This window comes from Leptonychotes weddellii, chromosome 5, assembly GCF_054177405.1.
Source record: "Leptonychotes weddellii isolate Sample4059 chromosome 5, ASM5417740v2, whole genome shotgun sequence".
NCBI lineage: Eukaryota > Metazoa > Chordata > Mammalia > Carnivora > Phocidae > Leptonychotes > Leptonychotes weddellii.
The window spans coordinates 69,367,243-69,393,565 of NC_138373.1; the positions used below are offsets into that span (position 1 = coordinate 69,367,243).

The 26,323-nt window shown below is 48.0% G+C and overlaps 1 protein-coding gene across 6 annotated transcripts in view; it reads left to right on the plus strand.

The window, feature by feature from the left end:
• The window catches only part of TEAD4 (TEA domain transcription factor 4), a 67,137-nt gene that overhangs the window by 2,123 nt on the left and 38,691 nt on the right, over positions 1-26,323 (plus strand). For 5 of the 6 annotated variants that reach the window (XM_081821040.1, XM_081821039.1, XM_081821045.1 and 2 more), the window contains exon 2: positions 24,094-24,348. In XM_081821040.1, the coding sequence (XP_081677166.1) occupies positions 24,094-24,348 (255 nt within the window). Of the gene's footprint in view, positions 1-3,143; positions 3,307-24,093; positions 24,349-26,323 lie in introns of those variants that run through there. The other variant, XM_081821043.1, reaches the window with a different exon arrangement.

The following is a 26,323-nucleotide window of genomic DNA, read 5'->3' on the forward strand; positions in this document are numbered from 1 at the left end:
AGGCTGTCTTGAATCTTCAGAGGTGTGTGACCAGTGCTTTTCAAGTTGGCCCCAAGGACAAAGAGGATGGATGTGTACCAGCCTGGACTATTTTCTGCTGGTCCAGCTTTTCTTGGAGCTAGCTACCCAGTAGTCAAATGGAAGAATCTGATTCTTTACAACTTGCTAGATTACTCTCCACTTGGCTGTGGGAAGGGAAAGGGAGTAACTGCGTGCATGCTTTCGTGCGGGCTGGGAGGGAAGGGCTGCCTCTGATTTGCTAGTTGACCTGTGGGAAGACACTTCTGGGTGTCTTCAGTTTACCCATCTCTTCCTTTCTGTTTTGCTTTTTTTTTTTTTTTTCTTTCTCCATTTAGGGTTTTATCATTTGAAATATTTTAAAGGCAGGAACTGGGCAGGGAGGGAGCCACAACTGTCCAGGAGATTGGCAGAAGTGACATAGCGTGTGATGGTGTTGGTAGGGGGACACAGGCAGATCGGGCATAGAGTTCTTTCTTCATTCCCACAACAAGGAGATGGGGGCATAATGTTGAGGACTTCTTGGAAGGAAGAAACAAGGCACTCTCAGGGGTGGGAGCTGGTAGCTGCTCCTCCATGCACCCTGAGGATGCAGGTGTTCTTGTGAGAGCCACCTCACCCTCTCACCTGCTTAGACTGGGCGTGCGGCCAGGACTTTGACGGCATCGGGTCTCAAGGCAGCATTGATGGAATAGAAAATATACAGATTTGGGGCTGGACATACCTGGGTGCAAATCCCGACAGTCACTTAAAATTGTTAAGGCCCTCAGGCTTAGTTTCCTGATGAATAATATGGGAGGGGGATAATTAATATCTCTCTAAAACGTTTGTTGTGAAAATTCGGTGTTTGCCAAGTACCCAGCATACTGTATGGCCCCTTCCAGACTTAGTAGCCAGTGTTTCCTAAGCGTATTTCAGCATGGAACCTCTTTTTTTCCCAAGAACTTCTCTGAACACCCTTTGACAAACCCTGCCCTGTTCATTTGTGTTTACTTAGCAAACATGAATTGAGCCTTTGCCATAGGCTAGACCCTGTATGGTGTTCTTCATCCTTAGGAACCAGGGTAGCTGATGGCCCAGGTGGAGGTGGGGGCAGGGCTTTGTCCCGTGTCCCGGGAGCACAGGGTCTGCAACTCCTTTGCTCTAACTCCAGTTTTGCCTTGACCCCAGGATTAACCTGCTGAATGTTATTGGACACTCTGATCTTAGTATCTAACTCCCTAAGGAAATGCCTGGGTGGCTCAGTCGGTTAAGCGTCTGCCTTCAGTTCAGGTCATGATCCCAGGGTCCTGGGATCGAGTCCTGCATCGGGCTTCTTGCTCAGCGGGGAGCCTGTTTCTCCCTCTGGCTGCCCCTTCCCCTGCTTGTGCTCTCTCTGACAAATAAATAAATAAAAATCTTTGAAGACAGAGAAACTGAGACAGGGAAACTAGTGGGACAGTAACTTAAGATTACACAACCAGTGAGTCACAGAGCTGGGACTAGAGTCCATTCTGTTCTCACTTCACATTCTGTCTCCTCTTCTGTGGATCCCAATGCTCAGACCCCCTAGGCACCTTCATCTAAGAGGTGTGGAGGCTGGACCGGTCTGGCTTGGTGACGTCTCCCATCTTGTGGCTCAGATAGGAGGCAGAAATACTCCCCTCTGTCCCAGCAGAAAGCACAGAACTGTAGAATCTGAGAATGCCAACTTTGGAAGGGGCCCTCTGGGGGTCTTTAAATGCACCCTGCTTTTGCCTACATTACTCCGCCAGGTGGAGAAGGGTCTGCTTATCTTTCTAGATCTCCTGGGTTGCAAATGTCGCAACGTCCCTCGACTTCCATTCTGGAGTCTTGCACTGGTGACGGGCACAGAGTGATACCTGTTGCCTAATCAGCGGCTCCTCTCCTCCTCCTCAGTGCAAGTGGAGGACATGGGTCACCAGCTTTGCTCCGTGGCCTTTCCTGTAGTCGAGGTCAGTCTGGGGGCAGTGGGAAATTCAGGGCTTGTGAGGGTGGCTTTACCTTGCCCGTCTTGCTTTGCCCCCCATGACCCTTTGTTGGCAGGGGTTGGGGCGACAGCTCCCTTTAAAGCTCTGAAATTGGAGCTGAACAGCTGCTCTCCCGTGCCCCCCTCCTTCCCCCGGGGGTTTAACTAGCTCAGGGGCCCAGGTGGAGGTGGGGGCAGGGCTTTGTTACTGGGCAGTGCCGTCTCCAACTCTGTGTTCTAATTCCAGCTTTGCCTTGACCTCTTCTGAAATGACAGTTCTCCCCTTGCTTTTGGTCTCTCCATTTAGATACTAGGGAGACTCTAATCATGTCCTAAGTGATATGGTCCTGGAGCCTTCAGCTGGTAGCGACTGGATCTTTGTTTGGGAACGTTTCCACTGGAACTCCAGTCCCTAAGATGGGTGCCTACACCCTCCTGCCTTTAATACCGGCAGGCCCCTGGAAAGGCAGGAGGACAGGCCCGGCTCCTGGTAGTGTGGGCCAGCTCCATCACGGTGCCGAGGGTGGGCGGGCCCCCATGGGTGGGGACCTGGCTTCCTTTGACCCAAACTTCATGGGAACAATAGACTTCAGAGGAGTCACCAGGGGCAGGAAATGGGAGCTGTGCTAAGGCAGGGTGACCCTCCTGTGGGATGAGATTGCATATCCGGCTGAAAGGAAAGGAGGGTGTTGGGGGCAGTGCATAGGGCTGATGGGGAGGGCTGATGACACATAGGGTGGGCCTCTCCTTCCCAGGGGGCCCTTTGCTTAGAGTGAAACCTGAGCTGCTTGGAGCCCATTATTTGGTGGAGCGGTCTGCTTTGTGTCTTACCAGCAAAGGTATTGTGGTGTGTGCCCGCGTCAGCTCATGCCAAGCTCACCCCTGCCAGAACCATGAATTCCCCTTCCCTTCAAGCCCTTGAGAGGTCTTCGTGAATTGTCCTGGCCAGGATAAAAGGCTAGTTTTGTTTCTTCCTGGCTGATCTCCATCTTGGCTTTGAGCCTTGAGTAATAGTTGACGAGGAGGCAATTTGTTCAGTAGGCAGAGCTCTGGGTGGGGAGGCAACAGGCCTGGGTCAGCTGGACAACATAAAAGGGTTTTTTTTTTTTTTTTTTTTTTTTAGCAACAGTCAGAGCAGTAAGACAACCAGGACAGGCAGGGGGAGATTCCTGCTTGAAGCATGTGGTGGATCGTTCTTGGAGGCAGAGCACACTTCTCTTGCCTTTCTCTCTGGGAACGAAGAGCGGACTTGGTGAGAGGGCTCAGGAGAAGAGGAGCGGGCGTTGGGAGAAGGGAGACACTGCACCGACTTGCCTTTGGTGAGTTTCGGTGGCTGGGTTCTTACACATCAGCCCTGCCAAATCAGAGGGGGAGGGCGAGGTGGCAAAATGATAACTGTTGTTATCATTTTTCCTTAATGTGACAAGATCTGGAAATGGCAGGCTGGTAAGCCTCTTTTTTTAAGATTTTATTTATTTATTTATTAGTGAGAGAGAGAGAGAAAAACAGCATGAGAGGGGAGAGGGTCAGAGGGAGAAGCAGGCTCCCCGCTGAGCTGGGAGCCCGATGTGGGACTCGATCCCAGGACTCTGGGATCATGACCTGAGCCGAAGGCAGATGCTTAACCAGCTGAGCCACCCAGGCGCCCCAGGCTGGTAGGCTTCTTATTGACAAGGGGACTCCAAAATGGCACTGAGAGAACTGCTTGCCAACACAGTCACCCTACCAAGTCCTGGAAACATCTAGTTGAGGTTGGCAGGATGTTTAGTAAGGACTTGGAGTCTCATGATTTTTCTTGGGTTCAAGAGAAATAAATAGGATCGGGCTGCTGCAGCAGTAAGATGGATTTGTAGCCGGTTGAGAGGCTACCCTGGCGGCTTGTACTGAGCTCACGTCACTGTGGAGGTGGGAGGTCTCTAGTGACAGGCCACAGAACTCTCATTTGGCTTCGTCCTCTATCAGTTCTGTGGGTGTCTACGATAGCAAGCAAGGAGGACAGAGCCAGGATTCATAATCATCTTAATTGTCTAAATGCTGAGATTAAGCAGAAATAGGAGAAGAAAAACCATTTTTTTCTGTTAAGATTAATACATGCTCACTGTAGAAAACCATTATAAATTAAAGAAGAAAAAATGGTACATAATGCCACAACTCAGGGATGAGCACGGTTAATATTTTGGTATACATCCCTCCAAATTTGTGTTCATGCAAGTAAATTTATATATTTTAGCATAATTGCAATTACACTGTATCCTGTTTTTTTTTCTTACTGAATACTATATAGTAATATCCTGTATCATAAAAAATAATTTAAAGCCATAATTATAAGGATCTGGATAAGATTACCTTACATGAATACACCTTAATTTTTTTAACTGCACAATACCAAATTTTTTTTTTTTTTAAGATTTTATTTATTTATTTGTCAGAGCACAAGCAGGGGTAGCGGCAGTCAGAGGGAGAAGTGGGCTCCTCGCTGAGCAAGGAGCCTGATACAGGACTCGATTTCAGGACCCTGGGATCGTGACCTGAGCCGAAGGCAGATGCTTAACCGACTGAGGCATCCAGGTGTCCCCTACCAAACATTTTTGTAAGTTGTGTTCAATTTTTAGCCATTAAAAAATTACTTGACATTGAGTAATGTTAAATATGTATACTTATCTTAAGGTGAACTCGAATAGATTTAAATATAAAATCCTGCATTTAAGTATGTATAGAATGGGAACTTACTATCAATTCTTGGGGGAGAAAACCTGGGGCTTTGGTTGATGAAGGAAGGGGAAGGGAAACGAGCATTTATTATGTGCCTGTCAGGTGCCAATTCTAGACATTTCTGCCTGTATCACCTTGTTTAATTTTCATGGCAGCCCTGTGAGATAGGGTTTGCTGGTTTGATTTTGTTTTGTTTTTCACCCTCTAAAGAAGAGGAGGAAAACCACACAGAGATTAATTCTGGGGTTGGAGTTTGAACCCAGGTCAAACTGACTCTTCCCACTGCCCTGTTAAACCCTGAGCCTGTGTGGGCCAGTGGCGTGGCGGGGTCTGCGTCAAGAACCCTAGTCCGGTAGGCTCTGTGGTGCTCTGGCCACATTGGGAGCCGTGTCTGTTTTCGGAGGTTGGATACACCCTGACTTATTAAGTACTGAGCTTGCCTATACTGTGGATATTGTGTGTGTCTTAGCAGAGGGGGAATAGGGGGTTGGAACCTGTCCCGCCCTCAGGGTGCTGTCATTTCTCACTGCTAGAAGGCAGGCCCTCTTTGCAGTACTATGGATCGGGTCCATGTGATGTGAAGTCAGTTTCACTCTATAGAACTACATAGACCTACATGGAATTTCATGATGTAGGACGATGTAGATAGAGCTTGCTAGGGCTGCTTTGGAGGAGGTTTCTGTAGTGGGTAGGAAATGGCACCTCTGGGGCTTCTGTTTCCTCCATGTGGTCCTGGGCCTCAGTTTCTCCCGCATGCAGCAGGTGGGGATTGCCCTAGGCAATGAGGGAGGGATTTCCCCACCTTGCCATTCAGGGATTCCTGCTGGAAGGAGGTAAAGATGAGCTATCTCCAGAGCTGGAGGCAAGGCTGAGAGATGTGGGGTGGGAAGGGGCCGTGTCTGAGCCGTTGGAGGAGATGGACTGGGGAGTTGTGGGAGTTACTGCCTGGCTCCCCATCGCGTACCAGCTGAACGAGCAGGTGTGAGGGACAGGCTACCCCCCTGAGGCTGGGGCAGGGGAAGATGAGTAGTGGCCACAAGCACAGACCCCAGAGCCACACTGCCTGATAGGAATATAATGTAAGCCACATATGTAATTTTAAGTTCTCTAGGAGCCATACTTAAAAAGTAAAAAGAGGGGAACCTGGATGGCTCAGTCGGTTAAGCGTCTGCCTTCAGCTCAGGTCATGATCTGGGATGGAGTCCTGCATCAGGCTCCTTGCTCAGCGTGGAGCCTGTTTCTCCCTCTGCCTGCCGCTCCCCCTGCTTGTGCTCTCTCTGTCTGTCAAATAAATAAATACAATCTTAAAAAAAAAAAAAGAAATTGGTAAAATGAATTTTAATAATATATCAAACAACTATGTCTAAAATATTATCATTTAAATGTGCCATCAATAGTAAAAAAATATATTAATGAGATAGTTTATATTTTCTCATATGAAGTGTTGGGAATCTGGCATGCATTTTACACTTACCAGCACATCTCACTTTGGACGAGCTGCTCTTCAAGGGCTCAATGGCCACATGTGGGTGGTGGCTAGTGTTTGGACAGTATAGCTTTTTTTTAACATTATTTTTTTTTTTTAAAGATTTTATTTATTTATTTGAGAGAGAGAGAATGAGAGACAGAGAGCATGAGAGGGAAGAGGGCAGAGGGAGAAGCAGACCCCCTGCTGAGCAGGGAGCCCGATGTGGGACTCGATCCCGGGACTCCAGGATCATGACCTGAGCCGAAGGCAGTCGCTTAACCAACTGAGCCACCCAGGCGCCCTGGACAGTATAGCTTTATAGCCCGCCTGCCTGGGTCTGAATCCCTTTTCTGCCACTTACCAAGTTATGTGGCCTTGGGCAAGCTATCTGACTGCACTGTGTCTTACTCTCCCCTCTGCAAGTTGAGGAAAATATTAATAGAACCAACTTCATATGGTTAATGTGAAGATTAAATTAGTTAATATTTGTAATATGCTTAGTTTTTTACATGGCACATACTAAACTATACAAGTGCTTATCAAATAAATGGTCCTTAAACTCCGGACAGGCTAAGTTTTAATTTTGTAAGAGGGAGAGGCCAGGGATATGCTGGGAAGAACCCAGTCCTGGAGTGTCCCTATCTGTAGGCTGTGCCTCTACCCCGTAGTTCTGCGTCATGAAATTGTCTTCAGGTCAGATGGACCTAATCTACTATTGCTGAAAAGAAGGCCCGCCTTCTGGAAGTGAGAAGAAATGTCAGCACCCGTGTGATAAGATAGGTTCCAGTCCATCAACAGGTGTGTCCTGAGCATCTGTCCTGCTTGGGGCTTGGAACTGTGCTGGGTGGTGCTGAAGAAGCAAAAGCATCCTCCGAAATGCTCCATCGTAAATTACATGACCTCATGTTGGAATGGGGGTTGAGGTCACTTCCAGCCCTTGGAGGTTTAAGCAATAGTCGTGCTGCTTATGCAAGAGAGGAAGCAGAGCTGTATTAGTGGCTTCTGATACCCTCCTCCAAGCTCTGCCAGCCCCAGCACTGCCAGCCTGCCTCTCTTGGCATTGGCCCCCGCCGCCTGCACCTGCCCTCAGCCACTCCACAGTGGTCACAGAGCACCCACTGTGTGCCTGGCACTGTGCCAGGGGGCGGCGGGAGAGATGTGGAACGGAAGACCTGGTCCCTGTCCTCAGGGGGCTTGCAGTCCAGCAGGGGAGACGGACTGAGCAGCAAACACCGAAAACCTGCAAGATTAAAGAAGGGCTAGTTAGAAGCACACACTAGTGCTGAGGGGATGCCTGGTAAAGGTGATTCCTTCTGATGGGGCTGGGAGGGGTCAGGGAAGGCTTCTCAGAGGAGGAGGCACTTGAGCTGGCTTTGAAGGATGGGTAGCGTTTTGATAGCTCTGTGTGTGTGTGTGTGTGTGCGTGCGCGCACGCAAGAGCAAGCGTGTGTGAACAGGAGCAAGAGGTGGGGCGGGAGAGAGGGAGAAATACAGGTGAGAAGATAGGAAAAGTGGTAATTTCAGAGTCATGGTCATAAAATTAGAGGAGGCGGGGTATATAGGCTTTATGAGTGAGGTGGATTTGAACTGGGTAATCTGGGCAAAATGAGGACTTTTTAAACATTTATTTTTAAATTCACGTACAGCAAAATTTACTCTTTCTAGCGTACAGTTCTCTGGGTTTTGACAACTGCAAAGTGTTGGGTATTCTCCAGCACGGTCAAGGTACAGAATGGCTCCATCTCCCCCAAAGATTCCCTCATGCTGACACCCCTTTGTTGTCTGTCCGTCTGTCCCCCTCCCCCTGTCCCCGACCCATGCCCATCCCCTGACAACATGGCTCTGTCCACTCCTGTCATTGTGCCTTTTCAAGAATATCAGATGGAGTCATACAGTATGTGGCTTTTGGGTCTGCTTCTTTCACTCAGCATGGTGCCTTGAGTCACCCAGTTGTGTGTATCAATAGCTTGTTCCTTTTCTTGCTGTGTAGGACTCCATTATATGCATACACTGCAGTGTGCTTATCCAGTCACTGGTGGACGGACTGTAGGTTGTTTCCAGCCTTTGTTGATTTTGAATAAAGCTGTTGTGAACATTTGTGTGCAGGTTTCTATGTGGACACAGGCCTTCATTTCTCTTGGATAAATAGCAAGGAGTGGGATTGCGGGTCCCCACGGTGGCGAACGTGCGACGGGTTAAGACACGCGCCGCTGTTGGCGTAAGCGTACCGCTCTGCATTGGTACCGGCGACGCGGGAGCGTTCTGGTGCTCCGATTCTTCAACAGCACTTGGTATTGTTGGCTTTTTGTTTCTGTCTTTGACAACGTAACCGGGGTGTAGTGGCATCTCATTATGGTTTTAATTTGCATTTCCTTAATGACCCGTGATGTTGAACATTTTTGTGTGTGTGCTTATTTGCCATTTATACAACTGCTTTGATGAAATGTCTATCCAAATCTTTTACCTGTTTTTTCTTTTGATGGTTATGTTTTGAGAGTTCTTTAATATTCTGGATACAAGTCCCTTGTCGGATGTGCGATTTACACATTTTTGGAGAAAATTCATTTAAGGAGAAAATCTCCACAAGAAGATGTTGGGTGTGAACGACTCTGAAAGCAAGGAAAGAGTTTGGTTGGTGTCCTGAGCCTTGGCCTTTCTTCAGGGGACCCAGGTGAGGCGGGGGCAGGGAACACCCAGGGAATGACCTGTGCAAAAGAAAGGAGGAGGCGGAGGAGGAGGGAACAAGGCCCTCTATGAAGTTCTTTTCCTGGCTTAGCACCCGCCATAGAGTATGCTTCCGAATAGGGGGCACAGGTGGTTTCTTGGTTTCCTAGGTACCTGGTCTACTCCTCAGGGCCCCTGGCTCAAGCTGGGCCAGCCCCATCCAGAACAACAAATGCTTGTGCCCAGTCTGGGTACCAGCCATTTACATGGCCTTGTTACCAAACTGGATGACCATGCATTCTGGAATGGGAGGTGGGGTGATTATTGGGTCTGCAGGGGTAAGCCACTGGTAGGTGTGTGGCTGGTGCAAGAGAGAATCAGTGCGGTGAGATTTCTGGGTCAGGGTGGGTCCTCTGTGATGGCGACCTCAGCCTAGGGTCTGAGGGCTCTGGGCCATTAGAATCTCCAGAGCATTGCAGTCTGCATTTCCAGCCCTGTCCGGGCAGGGTAGCTCTGAGGCAGAAGAACATTTCTATGAAAGGTGACCAAGAGTAGGATAGGTGCTACCTCTCCTGCCTCTCGTCCAGATCAGCCTGTCCCCGCTCCTGTGTCCTGGCAGCTGGGGCACTGTCCAGATGCTAGAGCCTTCATTCTTCCCAGGGGCAGGCCCTTTCCAGAGATGATAAGACCTATAGGTGGAGAGAGGCCTACAGGAGCCCTGTAGGTTCCCTGCAGCTCCCTGATGCTCTGGGCCTTTGAGGGCTGTTCCCCAGTGCTGAGAGCTCCTCCCTGAGCAGGGTGTGCACTCAGAGCCCCCACCCTTGGTGCCTTGTGCTGCACACCCTGGGGTCCTGGCAGAGTGGGGCACAGTCACGTCTCTGGGAAAGCCGCCGACTGGAGCAAACCCACCCAAGGCTGGGGAAAACGAGCACTTGTTGAGTGGCAGCTGGGCTCAGGGAAATAAATTGGTTCAGTCCGTGCCCAGGGGGAGCCACTATTTGACGGAATTCAGTGGCAAAGCGTGTTAGGCAAAGACTCCCTAGTTCTGGGATCTACTTTGAGATCTGAATTTTCGTAGGACAGGACCACTTAAAGTGAAGTCCACTAGTTTGGTTCAGTACTTTTGCCTCTCTAGAACTTCGTAACCTTTGCTTTATTTTAGAATCCCGAAGAAAGGCCCCAAGGAGAAAAAAGTGCAAGTCTTACTCTCCTCATCTTAAAAAAAAAAAAAAAGTTAATAGCCTCACCACCCCCCCACGCCTTTATTTTTTTATTATTATTATTTTTTAGCAGTTTTGGGTTTACAGAAAAATGGAACAGAAAATGCAGTTTCTTCTCTTCTCCCCCACTTACTTATTCCCATTGTCGACGTCTTGCATTGGTGTGGCATATTTATTACGTTGATGAGCCAATATTGATACTTTATTATTAAAGTCCATAGTTTACATCTGGGGTTCACTCCTTGTGTTGTGTGTTCTGTGGGTTTTGACAAACGTGAATGTTAGGTATCCACTATTATAGTATTGTACAGAACAGTTTCACTGCCCTAAAAATCCCCTGTGCTCCACGTATCCCTCCATTGGTCCTTTTCCTGGGTCTGTGGTGCTGCCTTTTCCAGAATGTCCTGTGGTTGTGATCATACAGTGTGTATGTAGCCTTTTCAGATTGGCTTGTACTTAGCAAGATCCCTTTAAGATTCCTCCATGTCTTTTAGAGACTTATAGCTCATTTCTTTTTATCTCTGAATGATACTCCACTTTCCCCACCTTTTCTTTGTGTAAGTGGGGACACGGAAGTCCCGATAGGGGAATTAATCTGGTGAGGTTGAGCCTGGAGCCAGGTTTACCTTCCTTTGAGAACCTATTTGGAGGGGCTTCTGTGCAGGCACTGTGCCTAAAGCCCCATCACCGCTTCCTCAGCCCCTTTAGTGGCTCCGGGGCCAGCCCTGGGGTGGAGTGGGGAGTGGAGGCCGTGGACACCCACTTGCTGTGACCCAATTCCTGGGTGTATTAGGGCCAGGCCCACAGACACCCACATCCCTGGCTGCTTGGAAGGGTGGCTGGGGCAGAGTCCCAGGTCCCAGCTCCTGGGAAGGTGGATCCCTGTCCTCATTTGCTCTCCTGACCACCTCCCCGCCCCGGGATTGGGGGTTCCGGGGAATGGGTGGAGGGCTTGGGGCTATATCCACGGATCATCCTCTTCAACTCTGACTTATCTACTGCCCCTCCCTGTTGAAGCTTCTCTCACCGGCCTGCTGTCTCCACACCCTCTCCTCCTCCTGTGCCCCTCATTCCTCCTGCTCCTTTCCTGTCCACTGCGTCCCAGAGGGACTCACTCCTCCCTCCCTTGCCCCCCTCCATCATTCCGCCAAGAACCACCAATGTTCGAGAAGCCCTCCCGAGAGCCAGCTTCTGTGCCTGTACGTGGGAGACACGATTGAACTGAATCCTCACAACAGTCCCATGAGGAGATAACATTATTACCTCTGGAATGTATTTGGGGGGGACAGGCTTGGAGAGGTCTATAGCTTGCCCAGGGTTACTGGCCAGTTGGAGGCCCAGCCAGGATCTGAGCCTGGCCTCTGACTCCAGAGCCCAAGCGGGCACCTCTGCCCCACAGCACCCCTCTCCTGGCCTGGTGGGTGGGCCCTCTGTGACTGGTTCCTTCTGACACACTGGTGGGATGGTGGGATCCTCCTTTGCCTTTTCTCTCACCCCTCCCCGCTCTTGTCCTGTCAAGGAGCAAGGTGTGGTAAGTGTCTTCGCACTGCAAGGTCAGTGAGGGTGGTGGGTGGTGCAGACCCACTGGGCTGTGTTCCACGTTCTTTACCTGTTCTGTCTCTGTCCTTCATCAGAAGCTCTGGGGAGGTTAAACAAGTTCCTGATCAGCCACATGTCTGGTAGGAGGTAGATTTTCCTTCAGGTCACATGACTCTGAAGCCTCTGCACAGCGGACCGGGCTCATGCCAGGCCTTCCCTGGAGCCTCGTGTGTGTTAGCGGACGAAGAGGCACCACTAGGGAGGCTGCTCTGGGGTGGGATTGGGACACCTAGGTTTTGTGTGGTTTTATTCTTTTTATAATAAAAGTGTTATTTGTTACATATATTTATGTATATGTATTACTCCAGCAAGCCCTGGCCGGCCATCTACAGTCACACTGGGGCCAGTTTTGTTCAGCTGAGTACATGGCTCAGCTCAGCCCATGGAGGTCCGTTTTTTGACTGGGTGTTTTCTCCTCCTTCGCTCCCTCTCTTTCCTTTCATCCCTAAGGACTTGCTGCCCGTGACCCAAATGCTGCCATCTTGTCTTTTCATTTCTAGCTATAAATAGGTCATTTTCCTGTGTCTCCTGTATTTTGGGCCCAGGTCCCTTAATCCCCTTCTCTGCCCACATCTCTCCCCCCTCCCCACATCTCCTGGTGCGCTTAAAAAAAAGTGTAAAATAACTGGACACATAAAATATTCATCGTTTTGTGACAGGCTTATTTCACTTAATATAATGTTTTCAAGGTTCATCCATGTTGCAGCATGTGCCAGAACTTCATTCTCTTTTTTCGGGCTGAGTAATATTGCATTGTATGGATTTGCCACATTTTGTGTCCATTCACCTGTTGATGGACATTTGGGCTGGTTCCACCTTTTGACATTTCTGTCTCCATGAGCTGTTGTATTCCCAGTACCTTGAGCTCAGGGTCTATTAAAATCCTGCCTCCTACCCCCAAGATATTCATCTATAATTGTTTAATGTGTTACCCTCCCTGAGTACACTTGATTCTTAGGATTCGTGGTAGTTCTGTAACGTCACCGAGCACACTGGATTAGCAGATACTGTACCACTGCTTCTAGCGGTTGGGGTGAGGTCCCTGGGAGCATCTGGTGCAGTGTTTTCAACTGATTAATTCATAACTTTTGTTTTATGTGTGTTTCTGTTCAAAGACACCTTATTTCTTTCATAGATATTACTGATTTCTTACCCTTGAACTCACAGTGGACAGCATTGTAGGTCACACCCGAAGCTTATCACACTCCCGTCTCGTCTCCAGAGGGCACACCGCAGCCTTCTTGCACTTAGGAACACGAGCCCGCGCTGCAGCACTGCGCTTGGGAGGGCCTGATTAAACTGCGAAATCAATAGCAAAAAGTACAAAGATGCGAACCAGGTGGCACCGAAGAGACCGTGCAAAGGCCTGTCGTTTCTAGTGTGAGCACTGGAGCCAGAAGGCCGAGTGTAGCCTTGTTCCCCCTGGGCTGGGAATGCGTGCGATGGCAGCTCCCAGTTTCGGTGGTGCGGAGCGTGTGTGTATCTGCAGATAACCACAGAAGCACTGCAGGTATGGATCTTGGGCTTCCAAATGTTAGTGAGTAGGCACATTTGCAAATACAGAATCTGTGAATATTCTGTGAGTACGAAGGATAGACTGTACTTGCATCTTCTCGGGAAACCCTGGACCCCCACCCCCACGAGGCTGAAGGATGTTGAGGGCAGGACTATGTCATTGGTGACCTTGTACCCAATGCCTGGCAATATAGTAGGTGCTCAGTATACAGTTGTGAATGAAGGAGTGGACGACTCCAAGGGCTAAAGCCCTAATGGTGTCAGGCGTGAAAATAGGAAGGAGGGATCTTTCTGGCTGCGGAACCTGCTTATCCACATGTGTGGGTTGCCTGCTGCCCTCCTTCCTAGGAACCAACTCTCTCCTCTTCCAGAGGCATCCAGATGATGGCCATGGCCATTGCAATTGTGTAGCAAAAAAGTGCAGGGCTGAGGCTGAGTTCTGGTCCCAGTTTTAACTAGCCATGGGGCCTTTTGGCAAGTCGTTTTACCTCTCAGGACTGTAAGGTGGAGGATAACTTTCTCCTCTGGGGTTTTCCTCATGCACACAAACCTTGGGATGCCCACATGTCCCAGTTGGGACCTTCACCAGAGGCTGTGGGGGCCTCTAGCTCCCCTTCGCTGGTCAGTCCTGGCGCCAGTACCCATCCCTGTTACTCTTCACATTTAACTTAAATCCTGCGTGTTGTAGAATCAGACCACTTCCCCCTCCTGTGGTCCACAGAACTGTTGGCAAGGAGGTCCAAGCAGCATTGTGGTGGGCAAGAGGCGGTTTGCTGAGCGGAAGGGACTGAACCTTGCCGCTTAGAGTTTCGGAGCTTGGGTGCAGCACTGCACCTGGGGTGGCCCCAGCGTCGTCATCTGAAGTGGGTGTTGGGAGGAGATCTAGTCAAGGGCTTAGCCCAGGGCCAGACACAGAGTGGGTATGTGAAAATGTACTTCCTACTCTTTTTTTTTTTTTTTTAAAGATTTTATTTATTTGGCAGAGAGAGGGAACACAAGCAGGGCCGAGGGAGAGGGAGAAGCAGGCTTCCTGCCGAGCAGGGAGCCTGATGCGGGGCTCGATCCCAGGACCTGGGATCATGACCTGAGCCGAAGGCAGACGCTTAACGACTGAGCCACCCAGGCGCCCCCCTCCTAGTCTTAATATGAAAACAGTTCTCTCTTTGGTGAGCAGAATGTCTGTCCCTCAGTGTCTTGTTGGTACTTCCTTCACAGCTAGGCCTCCCTCCCACGAGTGCTGGGCCACCTGAACCTGTCTAGCAGGTCATCTGCCCAGTACACGGGGGCCGTGCACTAGGAGGGGAGGCAGCACTGTGTGTTGGGGAAGTGGGCCTCCCCACTGTGACCCTGCCCTTGCCTGGAGGGTGGGTTCTCTTCTCTTCCTTCTTCTGTCTCCCAGCCTCCTCAGTTACAACGAAGCGGCCGGTCTTCTAGGCACCTTGGGGGATGTAAATTGGACCTGATCCTCAAGCATCCCTGGCTGTTGATGGCAAAGAAGACATCAACTTAGGGTTGAGGACAGAGACCTCTCAGGCAGCCCAGTGAGCAGTTCAGGCAGCACATGGTAGACACCTGAGGCCTTTGTGGCCCGGGCCAGGAAGCCCTTCCGGGCAGAGGCAGGCCCCAGCTCGAGCTGCGTGCTTTGTGCCTGCTTCCACCGAAGCCACTCACACTCTGTAGCACTTAGCCTCCTGTGGCCTGTCTAAGGTCTAAGCCTGAGGGCCCGAACCCCTTTCTCCAGAGTTTAGGCCAAGAATAGGTACTCAGATGGTTTTTTAAAAATAGTTTTCTTTTTTTTTTTTAATTTCATTTTTATTGAGGTCCATGAAATGAAATGAAATGAAAATTGTATGATATCTTAAGTATGCATTGTGGGGATTTGGTATGCATACACATTGTGAAAGGATCCCCCCATCTAGTTAATGAACACGTCTGCCATTTCACATCTTTCTTTTTGGTGAGAACATTTAAGTTCTACTCTCAGCAACTTTCAGTTACACAATACAGTGTTACCAGCTATAGTCCCCGTGTTACACATCAGATCCTCAGGCCTTACTCAGCTTGTGGTTGAAAGACCTCCCCCTACTTCTCCCACCCTCAGCAGATGTTTGTTAATGCACTGGTGTCAGGAAAGAAGGAGGTCCACCCTAAGCAGGAAAACAGTGTGAGTGAACTCGGGGTCCAGGGGCTGCTGAGGAAACCAAGGGGGCTGAAGGGAAGAGTGGGAATGAGTTTGGGGTCTGCTGTTCCTGATTTCCCCTCCTGTTTTTATTAAGAAATGGGGTCAGGACAGTGAAGGCTTAGAGACATATCCCGGCCCCCCAAATCAGGGAGTTTGCACAGAGGTCTGTATCTTGTACTTGTGCTTTAGTGTGTACAGCACCTTTTGGCACTTGATGGTTGGGCCCAGGCTCCAGAGTCTAGTCCAGTGGGAATGACCAAGGTAATGATGGGAGGGGCCATTTTCATCTCCACTCAAAAATGTATTGATATGGGAGAGCCACATTCCATCCAACGTAGATGCTCTTGTAACCACAACTATGTTGGATTGGGCAAAGCACCTGGGGTGCAGAGACATAACTCCACTGGCCTTGGTAACCAAGCCTTGCAGATAAGGCCACCAGCCTGAAGAAGGACTCCTGTTCTTTATACCTCTGAGACTCAATACAGTGGAAGATTAGAATGGGTCCCCTGGAAGGAAATCCTGTTTTTTTCTTTCCTCCCAGCTTCTCAGTTAAGGAGTCGTTGGGATGAAGGTGGTTGTTCTTTCCAAGGGCCCCAGGGAAGAAGCATCAGATGCTGAGGCATCACAGGTCATGTTAGGGCCCACAGGTTATGAGGAGCCTGATATAGTTGGAACCTTTAGCCTGGATCCCAGAGCTCTTGGAATCTGAGCCGGGAGAGGAGGGGCAGGAGACTCAGGCCCCTTCTGAATTGTCTCTGCCTAATGCTGGATGACAACAGGCGGGTCTTACAAACTTTCTGAGTTTCAGTCCATCTGATTTGGGGTCAGGAGCACAGGGAGGAAGTTATAACATGTGTTGACCCTCAACAAGTTAAAAGATTTTGTGATAAAAGGAAATGAGTGGTAGATTTGTTCTTGATGGAGGAAAGGGAATCAGTGGGATAATTGATACTATGTAAAGTAGGATGACATCTGTCTAAATTCCTGATATTGAGCCAGGAGAGTTGGGGCAGGTGCTAAGAAATAATCGTTTGCTCAGGTAGCTCACAATCCAGTGGGGGAAACAGGTGAACACAGACCAGGCACTATCCTGTGTTGAGTTGCATCTTGGGGATTCTACCAGCCAGCAGGAGAAGGGTGGAGCTTAGTGATCACTGATGGCCATGGAAGGGTCCAGAAGTGGTGGGCTTTGGGAGCAGGAGATGGAAATCCTGAGGATGCAACTCTAGACCAGGCAGGGGATGGGATTAGAGGGGATGAGGTCTGGTTCTGCCACTTTCTCAGGGCAAGTTATTTGCCCTCCCTGAACCTTGGTTTCTTCATTTTATAACCTGAGGATCATGATTCCCTTCCTGTCCTGGAAGTGTTTTTGAGGAGTTTATTCTCATTATTAAAAAAATCTTAATAAATGCCTATAAGTTCTAATTCTCCTGAAAATTCCTGAGTAACTGGCATCTGTGGACCCTAGGGTGGAGCTGAGTGTTGTTTGAGCCTGGAGTTTGCATTGGGTGGGCCATCTGGTGGGCTTTTGGGTGGGGCTGGGGGCAGAACCAGAGGCCTCCAAGCCAGGCCCTGGAAACCAAGCCAAGGATTATTTTTATTCCTCTGTTCATGGCACATGGCCCAGGCATAACTGGGCCATCTGTCTTCCCCTCCCGCTCTCGTCCTGGCAGGCCCACGGGGGTCAGCGTGGAGGTTTGGGGAAGTAGGAGGAGTGCGCATCTTTCTCTGGGCTGGTGTTGGCTTACCCTCCGTTCTGCTAGCTGCAGGGCCTAGGCTGTGTGGGAGGTTTGCCTAGTGAGGGGAGGCAGCTGCCAGGCCTGGGGCCGTGGGCGGTAAGGCTGGGAGAGGCCAGCCACTGAGAGCTATGGCCTGGGGGCAGCAGGGCCACTCAGGGCTGGGAGCAACCCCACTTCAGTAGCAAATCCTGAGGCCTGGGGCCTTGCGTGATCCCCTGCTGCTCCTGGGACGGACCCAGTCTTGGGAACACGAAGTACAGGTCCTCAGAGACCTCACTCGTGGGCCAGCGTCTGACATGAATCTCTGGTTCTCCCCAGGTCTGGTGTTCTGCTGGGTTGCCCTGGGTGTGACTTCTACAGGGACCGAAGGTGCTTACTTCAACCAGCCAATCTAGCTCAGCTCGGGTGAAGGAAGGGCCCAGAGACTCTAGTCCTCAGAAGGGTTCATATAGTATCAGGGACATTGGGCCTCCCTCCTTTCCTTCCCTCCTTTCTGGCCTCCATATCACCCTCTGCCTGGCTTGGAGTATTCATCTGTGTTTAGTGCCAGGTCTCAGAATCTAGGCTAAAGCCAGGACATACAAGACCTTAAGTATTAATGTTATTAATTAGTTAACATTAATCAATATTAGGCATTAAGGCTTAAGATATATGTGCCTATTAGGTCCATTTAGAACTTTAGACCTTCCACGTGAGGCGTTATTTATAGGCAATGATGGTGACAATTAATATAGCTCTTACTGAGCACTGACTGTGTGTCAGGCCCTGTACTAGTTAACATCTGATCTTGTTGATCAGCATATGGGACATCTCTCCATGGCAGATCAGTTCTCCAGCCTTCTTTGAACAAAGCCCCAGATGAAAGTCTGTGTGGTATGTCTAAAGGCTACTTAGGAGAGCTTCCAGAGGAAGTGGAGGGTCTGGGCAGGGAGTGTGAGCCACAGACACTGTAGGACAGAAAGGATCTTAGATCCCAATCTAAGAAATGGACGAATTTGACCATGGTCAGGATTGCGTGTGACACTGGAACCAGAACCAGTCTCTTGACTCCCAGACATCACACTTTTATGTTACAAACCTCCAAAAACTCAAACTCTCTCTCTGGTGTGCCAAAGTCCAGACATTTACTGATATTTTCTTTGGTTTCCTGACACTAAACATGGAACAGTTCATTCTCCCCACAGAGAAATCATTATTTCACAAAGGACACTTAGCAAATATCCACTCATTTGTTCATTCTCTTGTTCCCCAGCATTGTGTAGGGTGCTAAGGACTTAGTAGAGAAAGACAGCTATCCCCACCCTCATGGAATCTGAGGTACGGTGAAGGATGTCAATCATTCCTGGGGGCTGGGAGCTCAGATATGGAAAGCATGGGGATCTGTAGGAGGACAGAGGAGGGTGCCTAATCCAGACTTGAGGTCTGGGTCATCCTCCCAGAGAAAGTGAATTTTGGCTGGACCTTAAAGATGAGTAGGAGTTAGGTGAAAGGATGGGGAGGAACGCTGTAGGCTGCACTTCCAGGTGTGGAGAATGAGCTTAGCATGTCGGAGGTATCATTTGGATAATGGAGTTTGGGGGTTGGGAGTACAAAGAAGGGAGTGTAAAGGATGGTGCAGATGCATGGAAGGTATGGCAGGAGAGCAGGAATCAGCTGATGAAGGGCCTTATAAAATCCTATTATGGGGCACGTCATTTTATCTAAGGTCATGGGAAAGCCATTGAAAGATTTTAAGTAGAGGAATCACATGATCACATTTGTATTGCAGAAAACTCATTGTGGCTGCTGAAAGATCATGCAGTCTACATGGGGTTGGCACAGTCACCCGGGTGAGCACTAGCAGAAGCTTGGATTAGGGCTCTGAGCTAGAAGGAGATGTGGTTTCAAGGAGACTTTCAGGAGATAGGATGTGGTTGTTAGTTATTTATGGGAGATAAGAGGGAAAAGTCAGAATATACTCTTAGGTTTCTGGCCTCTGGGCGGTTGGTGGTGTCATTTCAGGACTCAGTGGCCAGCTGAAAATTTGATTTTGGACATGCTGAATTTGAGGAGCTTTGGAGAAGTCTGATTGGAGCTGCCTGGTAAGCAGTTGCCATATGTAGCTAAACTCAGGAAGGACATACAGATTTGGGAATCAAAAATATGCAGTGGGAGTGTAAGCCATGGGTGGGGATCCCCCAGGAGTTATGTATGGGGGTTTAAAAGGAGAGGTCAGGACAGAGCCCTTAAGAAAACACTTAGAGAAGGCCAAAGAGAAGAAAGGAAGAGTGAAGACAATGAATTAAGACAACTTGAGAATGGTCTTTGTTCTTCCTCATATTTTGAAAATCAGCTTGTTAAGTTCTGTGGAAGACCTTCTGGGATTTTTAATCATAATTTCATTGAATTTATGATTTTTTGGTAGAGATTCAACATCTTTATGATATTTTCCCACCCATGAACACAGTTTCCTCTCCTTTTATTTAGATATTTTATGTCTTTCAAAACAGTTAACAGTTTTCTTTGTAAAGGCCTCATTTATTGTTAATCAACAGGTAAATTATGACTTTGGTTTCTAAATGCAATATTTTAAAAAATTGTATTGTCTGATACCTTATTTCTGGTATAAGAGAATGTAATTGTAATTTGTCAAATCCTTTCAGTCTTCTATCATAATTCCTTACAAAGACAGTTTACTTCTTTTCTTCCATTCTTCACATCTTTTTCTTATCCTACTGTGTTGGCTAGGACTGTGTTAGTTAAGTTCTTGGCAGAACCAGACTTTACAGTGTGAGTATAAATGTTGAAAGTGGGCATTCTTTATCTTATTTCTGACTTTAAATGTAATGCTTCTAGTGTTTAATCAGTAAGAGCTGTGCAGGTGAAAGTTCTGGTCACCAATTCCAACGTGGGTGTGAGAGTGGGGTTGGGGTGTGGGGTGAAGGATGTTCTCACACCAACCAATGAGTCTCCAGGACCAGCCCGGTGTCCTACAATTCAGTTCACTTCTGAAGTGTCTACCTGGAGGTAGTCATATCCCACAGGTTAAGGGCTTAGTCCTACAAGACTGTCCGCCAACCCCAGACACCAGTGGCAAGATTGGAGGTTCCAATGATCTCTCCTTGGGTTCAATTGATTTGCTAGAGTGGCTCATAGAATTCAGAGAAACACTTTACTTACTAGATTACTGGTTGATTATGAAAAGATATAACTCAGAAATAGCCAGATGGAAGAGATGCATAGGGCAGGGTTGGGGGAAGGGCGTGGAACTTCTGTGACCTCAGCAAGTATGTACCAGTCGTTCCAAATCTCCATGTGTTCACCGGCTCACCAGCTCTCTGAACCCTCTCCTTTTTGGGTTTTTATGGCGGCTTCATTACATAGGCACAATTGATTAAATCACTGGCTATTGGCAATTAATTTAACCTCTAGTCCCTCTCCCTTCCCTGGATTTTTTGGGAGGGGAGCTGGTGGGGTGGGACTGAAGGTTCCAACCCTCTAATTACATGGTTGGTTCTCCTGGCCACCAGCCCTCATCCTTAGCTGTATTCCAAAAGTCACCACATTCACATAAGACACCTTTATCGCTCTCATCACTTGGCAATTCCAAGGGTTTTAGTAATTTAGGAGCTCTGTGCTAGAAACCAGGGCAAAGACCAAATACACATTTCTTATAAATCATAACATCACAGTGGGTTTGGGAAGATATATTCTGTCACATTAAGAAAGTTTGTTTTTTAGAGTTTGCTAAGCATTTTTGTTGTGACTGGGTCTTGAGTTTCATCAAATGCATCTTCCGATATTATAGTTCAGAAACATGGTTTTCCTTGCATGTGCATGCATGCACGAGTGGGTATTGCATGACCAGACTTAGTCATGATCATTGTTGTTATTGTTTTTATAGAGTTAATATTGTTTAGATTCACTTTTATTTTTATCACCACGTTGTTCACCTCTCTTCACGTGTGTAATGCCTTCTATTCCTAGAAGTTCCTTTTACAAAAATCCCTCCTGTCCTGTTTTTTTTTTTTTTTCTTTTTTAGTGAGGGTGTGTTAGTAGTAAATTCTCTCCATCTTCATCTGAAAATGCCTTTATTTAATGTTCACTCTTGAGTGATATTTTGGTTGGGCTTTTAATTTTAGGTTAACAGTTATTTTTCTCTCAACAGTTTGGAGACGTAACCTTGGGTCTTCTAGTGCTACTGTTAGAAGTCCACTGTCCGTATATACAGTTAATGTCATAGTCCTTCCTTTGTAGGTAATTTGTCTTTTTTTTTACTCTTGATGCTTTTAAGATCTATTCTTTGTTTTTGGTATTCTGCAATGTCCTTACAATGCGTGTTGATTTTATTTGAATTTTTCCTCGTTAGGATTCAGTATGGTTCCTTAATTGGGGGATTCATGTATTTCATTATTTCTGGAAAATTTCCTTGCCATTATCTTTTCAAATGTTGTTCTACTTCATTTTCTGTATTCTGTCCTTCAGGAATGCTAATTGGAGGTATGTTGAACTGCCTTATTTTGTTCTCCTTGCTCTTTATCATTTAAAAAAAAATACATTTCTGAGTAATATCTTCAGATCTGTCCTCCAGGTTGTTAATTCTTTCTTTAGCTGTGTCTAATATGCTATTAATCTCAGTGAAACCGTTGGGTTTTAACTCCAGTGACTAAAATGTTCATTTCTAAATGTCCTGTTTGGTTCTTTTTCTAGTCTGCTTTGTGTTTTTTGATAGTGTCTAATTCTTTCTCATGTTTCCAATTCTTTGTTTAAGTTAATAATTATTTTAAATACCATTCTGTAATAGTTTTTATCTGATAGTTCAGTTATCTCTAGTTCTTGGGGCTCTAATCCTGTTGAATCTTGATCACCGTAGATTGTTTCCTCTTTCTTATATGTTGCAACTTTGGATTTTGAGATCTTTTTTTAGCAAGGCTTTATCTTTAGGAATTCTCTGCAATATGGGTTAAGACTGTCAGAGATTTTTCAGCCATGGACCACTATTTATTTTTATGAATTGGCTGTGAATTCCTGAGTAATGTAAAATTCAAATTTCAAATCCACTTAAGGTCAAGGCAGGCCTTTGGTTACAAATATTTAGGAAAGACAGTTCTCTTCTCCTTTTTCTTTTCTTTCTTTTTTACCTAGGACTTAGGCCAAGACAAATAATCTTCCTGGTCATATTTTGTCAGTATTCTTCCTTTTATCTGAGGATTGAGGTATGGTTCCAAGTTCCAACCTCCCTGTATCTGTCAGGTCTAAGCTGTCATCTGAGTGGTCATTAAAACTCATTGGCTTCATTACTAAGGTCAACTTCTCCCCCCTTGCCTCCCAGGGCAATTGTAGTAATGGCTCATTTACTTCTTCCTTTAATTTAGAGTTCTTTCATTTTGGGCCTCTAGATGTTTCTTCTGAAGACAGCTGTACATTTAAAAGTATTATATTTGTTATATTTTATTTATCATTTCTAAATTTCTTTTAGAGAGTGAGAATTTTCAAGTCATCTACTTTACTGCCATTAAAGTTAAAGGTTGTTTTTTTTTAAGATTTTATTTATTTTAGAGAGAGAGAGATAGCAATAGTTCTCACCTCCAGGATGCTCTAAGACTTTCCCAGAGCATTCCTCACTTTCTTTTCCTTCTCCATACATGAAGCCCCAAATATCCCACAGTTCCTCACAAAGAGGTGGGTACGAGGGTGAGTATGGTCAACGTCCACAGTGAAGGAAAAGGAGGAGCTGAGTGAGGGGTGGGGGGGTACAACCTAGGAGGGACTAGAAGTTCCAAGGAACTTGGCCAAGCTGCAGGCACTTAGACTCCCAGCCCTGTGTTTGGGCTAGTGGCAAAGGGCAGGGTTGTGTTGTCAGCTTCTGGAGACACCAGCAAATCAACCGTGCTATAGCCCTGATATGTGACAATCTTCCAGGGCCAAAATCTTCCTTTGAAAAGAGCCCAAGCTGAGGATGGAATAGGAGAATGATGAACTGCGTTTTATTTTGTATCCCTTTTTTTTTTAATATAAAATTTTAATTGTAGTAAAAAACATAAGATTTATCATCTTAACCATTTTTGAGTGTGTTAGTTTGGTAGTGTTAAAAGTTATATTCATGTTGCTGTGCAACAGATCTCCAGAAATTTTTCATCTTGCAAAATTGAAACTGTATACTGATTAAACAACAACTCCCCACTTCCTCCCCCCCCCCAGCCCGTGGGAACCAGCATTTTACTTTCTGTCTATGATTTTGACTACTTTAGATACCTCTTATAAGTGGAATCATACAGCATTTGTCTTTCTGTGGTTGGCTTTTTTCACTCAGCATAATGTCCACAAGGTTCATCCACACTGTAAGGCTGTTCTTCTTTTTTAAGGCTGAATAATATTCCCTCTTGTGTATATACCACATTTGGTTTATCCATTCATCTGTCCATGGACACTTGGTCTGCTTCCACCTCTTGGTTATTGTTAATAAGGCTGCTATGAACATGGGTGTACAAATATCTCTTCAGGACCCTGCTTTCAGATTTTTTGGATATATACCCAGAAGTGGAATTGTTGGATCATATGGTAGTTTTCTGTTTAATTCTTTGAGGAACCTTCCGACTGTTTTCTGTAGTGGTTACTATTTTACATTTCTACCAATAGTGCACAATAATTTACATCCTTTTTGCCCCTTGTTGATTTGATGTCAGAACATCTGTTAGTCCTTGGTCCCTGTCTCCTACTTCTCAGCCCTGTCTTGGATTCTTAGAGCTATGCTCAGAGAGTGCCTAGGCCATTGTGCTCATTTGACAGGGTGGGAAGCTGGGGTCTACAGAGGGGAAATGACCTGCCCTAGATTCCAGGCCTCCTGATCCTCCCAGACCTTTCACGTCACTCTTTATCCTCTGGGTCCCTGGCCTGACACCACCTGTGCTATGGATGGCCAAGCAAGGAAGAGCAACTGATTCTAGGGCTTGGCATTCCCCGGGACGCCCTGGCCCACGGCCACATAGTTCTTCCTCCAATGCTGTGGTTTCTGCCCAAACAGGTCCAACGGGCGCTCCTCCAAGCGGAGCCTTGGAGGGCAAGGCCGGCACCATTACCTCCAACGAGTGGAGCCCTCCTAACTCCCCTGAGGGGAGCAACGTCTCTGGGGGCAGTCAGGCGTTGGACAAGCCCATTGACAATGACGCGGAGGGTGTGTGGAGTCCGGACATTGAGCAGAGCTTCCAGGAGGCCCTGGCCATCTACCCGCCTTGTGGCCGGCGCAAGATCATCCTGTCAGACGAGGGCAAGATGTACGGTAAGGAGCCTGTTGGGGTGGGGTGGCAGGCCCCTGCCCTCATGGTTCAGTTCTGGAAATAAGGCCCAGGCATGGGGTGGGCACAGCACCCTTGGGTTCTCCAAGTAATGGAAGTGGGAACGACCACGGGGGCATTTATCGGGTGGATGCTGCTTCCTTCTGTCCTGAGTTCCCAAGGGATGGGAAGGCATGTGAGGAGAAGCCTTTGAGAGGGTGAGAAGCTGTGGTAGTAGAAGACTTGGGAAAGGGAAGAACACCCCCCATCCCCCGAGAGCAGACTGGGAGAGTCCCATAAGCTGCCTTCCAGGCAAATGCCTCATCAGTTCCCTGCTCCCCACCCTTGGCTGTGAAGGGAGGTTAGGGAGGTGGTTACTGGCCTCATTCCCCTCATTTGCGCACACACTCAGTCGTGAGCCAGGCCGAGGTGGGGAAGCTCTGGCCCCTGCTCACAATATGGTGGGGGTAGGGGAGGTGAACACACGTAGAACGTGCTACAGGGCAGGTGTGGAGTGTCCCAGGAGAGAGTCCAGCAGAGTTCTGTAGACCTTCACTCAGGAAAGGTCCCCTCCAGCTCAGAGCCATCTGGAAAGGCTTGATCTTTGGGAGTGGCTGAGAATGGGGGAACATACAGAGATACTTTATGTCCAGTAGCCATGTGGGAAGAACAAAGCTGTCTGCCTGGGGCTGTGCTGACCTTTGGATGGAAGAGAGGGTGTGTGGGAAAAGTGGAACAAAACCAAAAACTGAATAGCTATTGGAAAGCCCCGGTCAGGCTTCCATTCCCGGGACCCCCCAGCTTGAAACACCGGGCTTGGGCAGGTACCGGGAGGGTTTCTGTAACTGGCGGGTGCTCCTGACAACAGAGGGCCCTGACCTGGCTCCCAACAAGATGGCTCCAGGCCACGTGCCCACCCCCAGGGGTTTCCATTCGGGTTCTCTCTCCTCCATGCAGCGCTGGTTCCCACTCAGCTCCCCAAGACAGAGACCTTGTCAGCTGTCTAAAGGGCGCTGTATGAGGGGCTCGTGGGGGCTGGCCGTATTCGTCTCCGAGGGCTGCTGTAGGAAATGACCACCAGTGGTGGCTTCACACGGCAGCAGTGTATTTTCTCACAGCTGAGAAGTCTGGAGTCAAGGTGTCTTTAAGGTTGGTGTCTTTTGGGGGCTCTGAGGGAGGGTCTGTTTCAGTCTCTCTCTTAGCTTCTGGTGGTTGCTCGCAAGCCGGGGCCTTCCTTGGCTTGTAGCTGCATCACTCCAATCTGTGACTCTGCTGTCACTCTCTTGTCACATGGCCATCTTCCCTATGTGTCCTCTCCTGTTCTTATAAGGATAGTAGTCACACCTAATCCAGCGTGACCTCATCTTAGTACAACTGTAAAGGTCCTATTTCCAAATAAGGACACATTCTGAGGTTCTGGGTGGACACTCTTCAACTTAGTTCAGCTAGACGGAGCACATGTCCAATTTGTTACCACCTTGGGGACCCACGGGGCTCTCACAGGCCCTGGCACTCATCCTTTACCTGCAGCCTTCCCTACAAGGCCACAGTGATTCCTCTCGTTCTTTTATTTGTTGGGGGAGCAAGGTCCGTGCTAGTTGGACCCTGGGTCTCATCCTCAGGCACCAGTTATAACTGTGCATCTCTCCTCACCAGCCCCATGGCTGTGGCTTTGCTGGGTCCGCACAGAGTCTCTCTGATTTCTGTGGGCCTCCGTGCCCTGGGTCGGCCCCCTATACTGCTCTTGCTCTAACCATTTCCTGCTCTGGTGTTTGCTTCTTACTTCTGGCCCCTATGGAAGCTTCGTGGAAGAGACTGCTGACATGTATGGAGCGCACCAGGTGTGGGATCAAGTGCTCTACATAGGTTATTCCCATGGAGCTGGAGAGGAATGGAGAACTGGTATCTTTGGTTCTTTCTACTACTTTGGTGGAGAGTGGGGTGGGTGTTGATGCAGAGCTGAGGTGTGAAGGTGAGAAG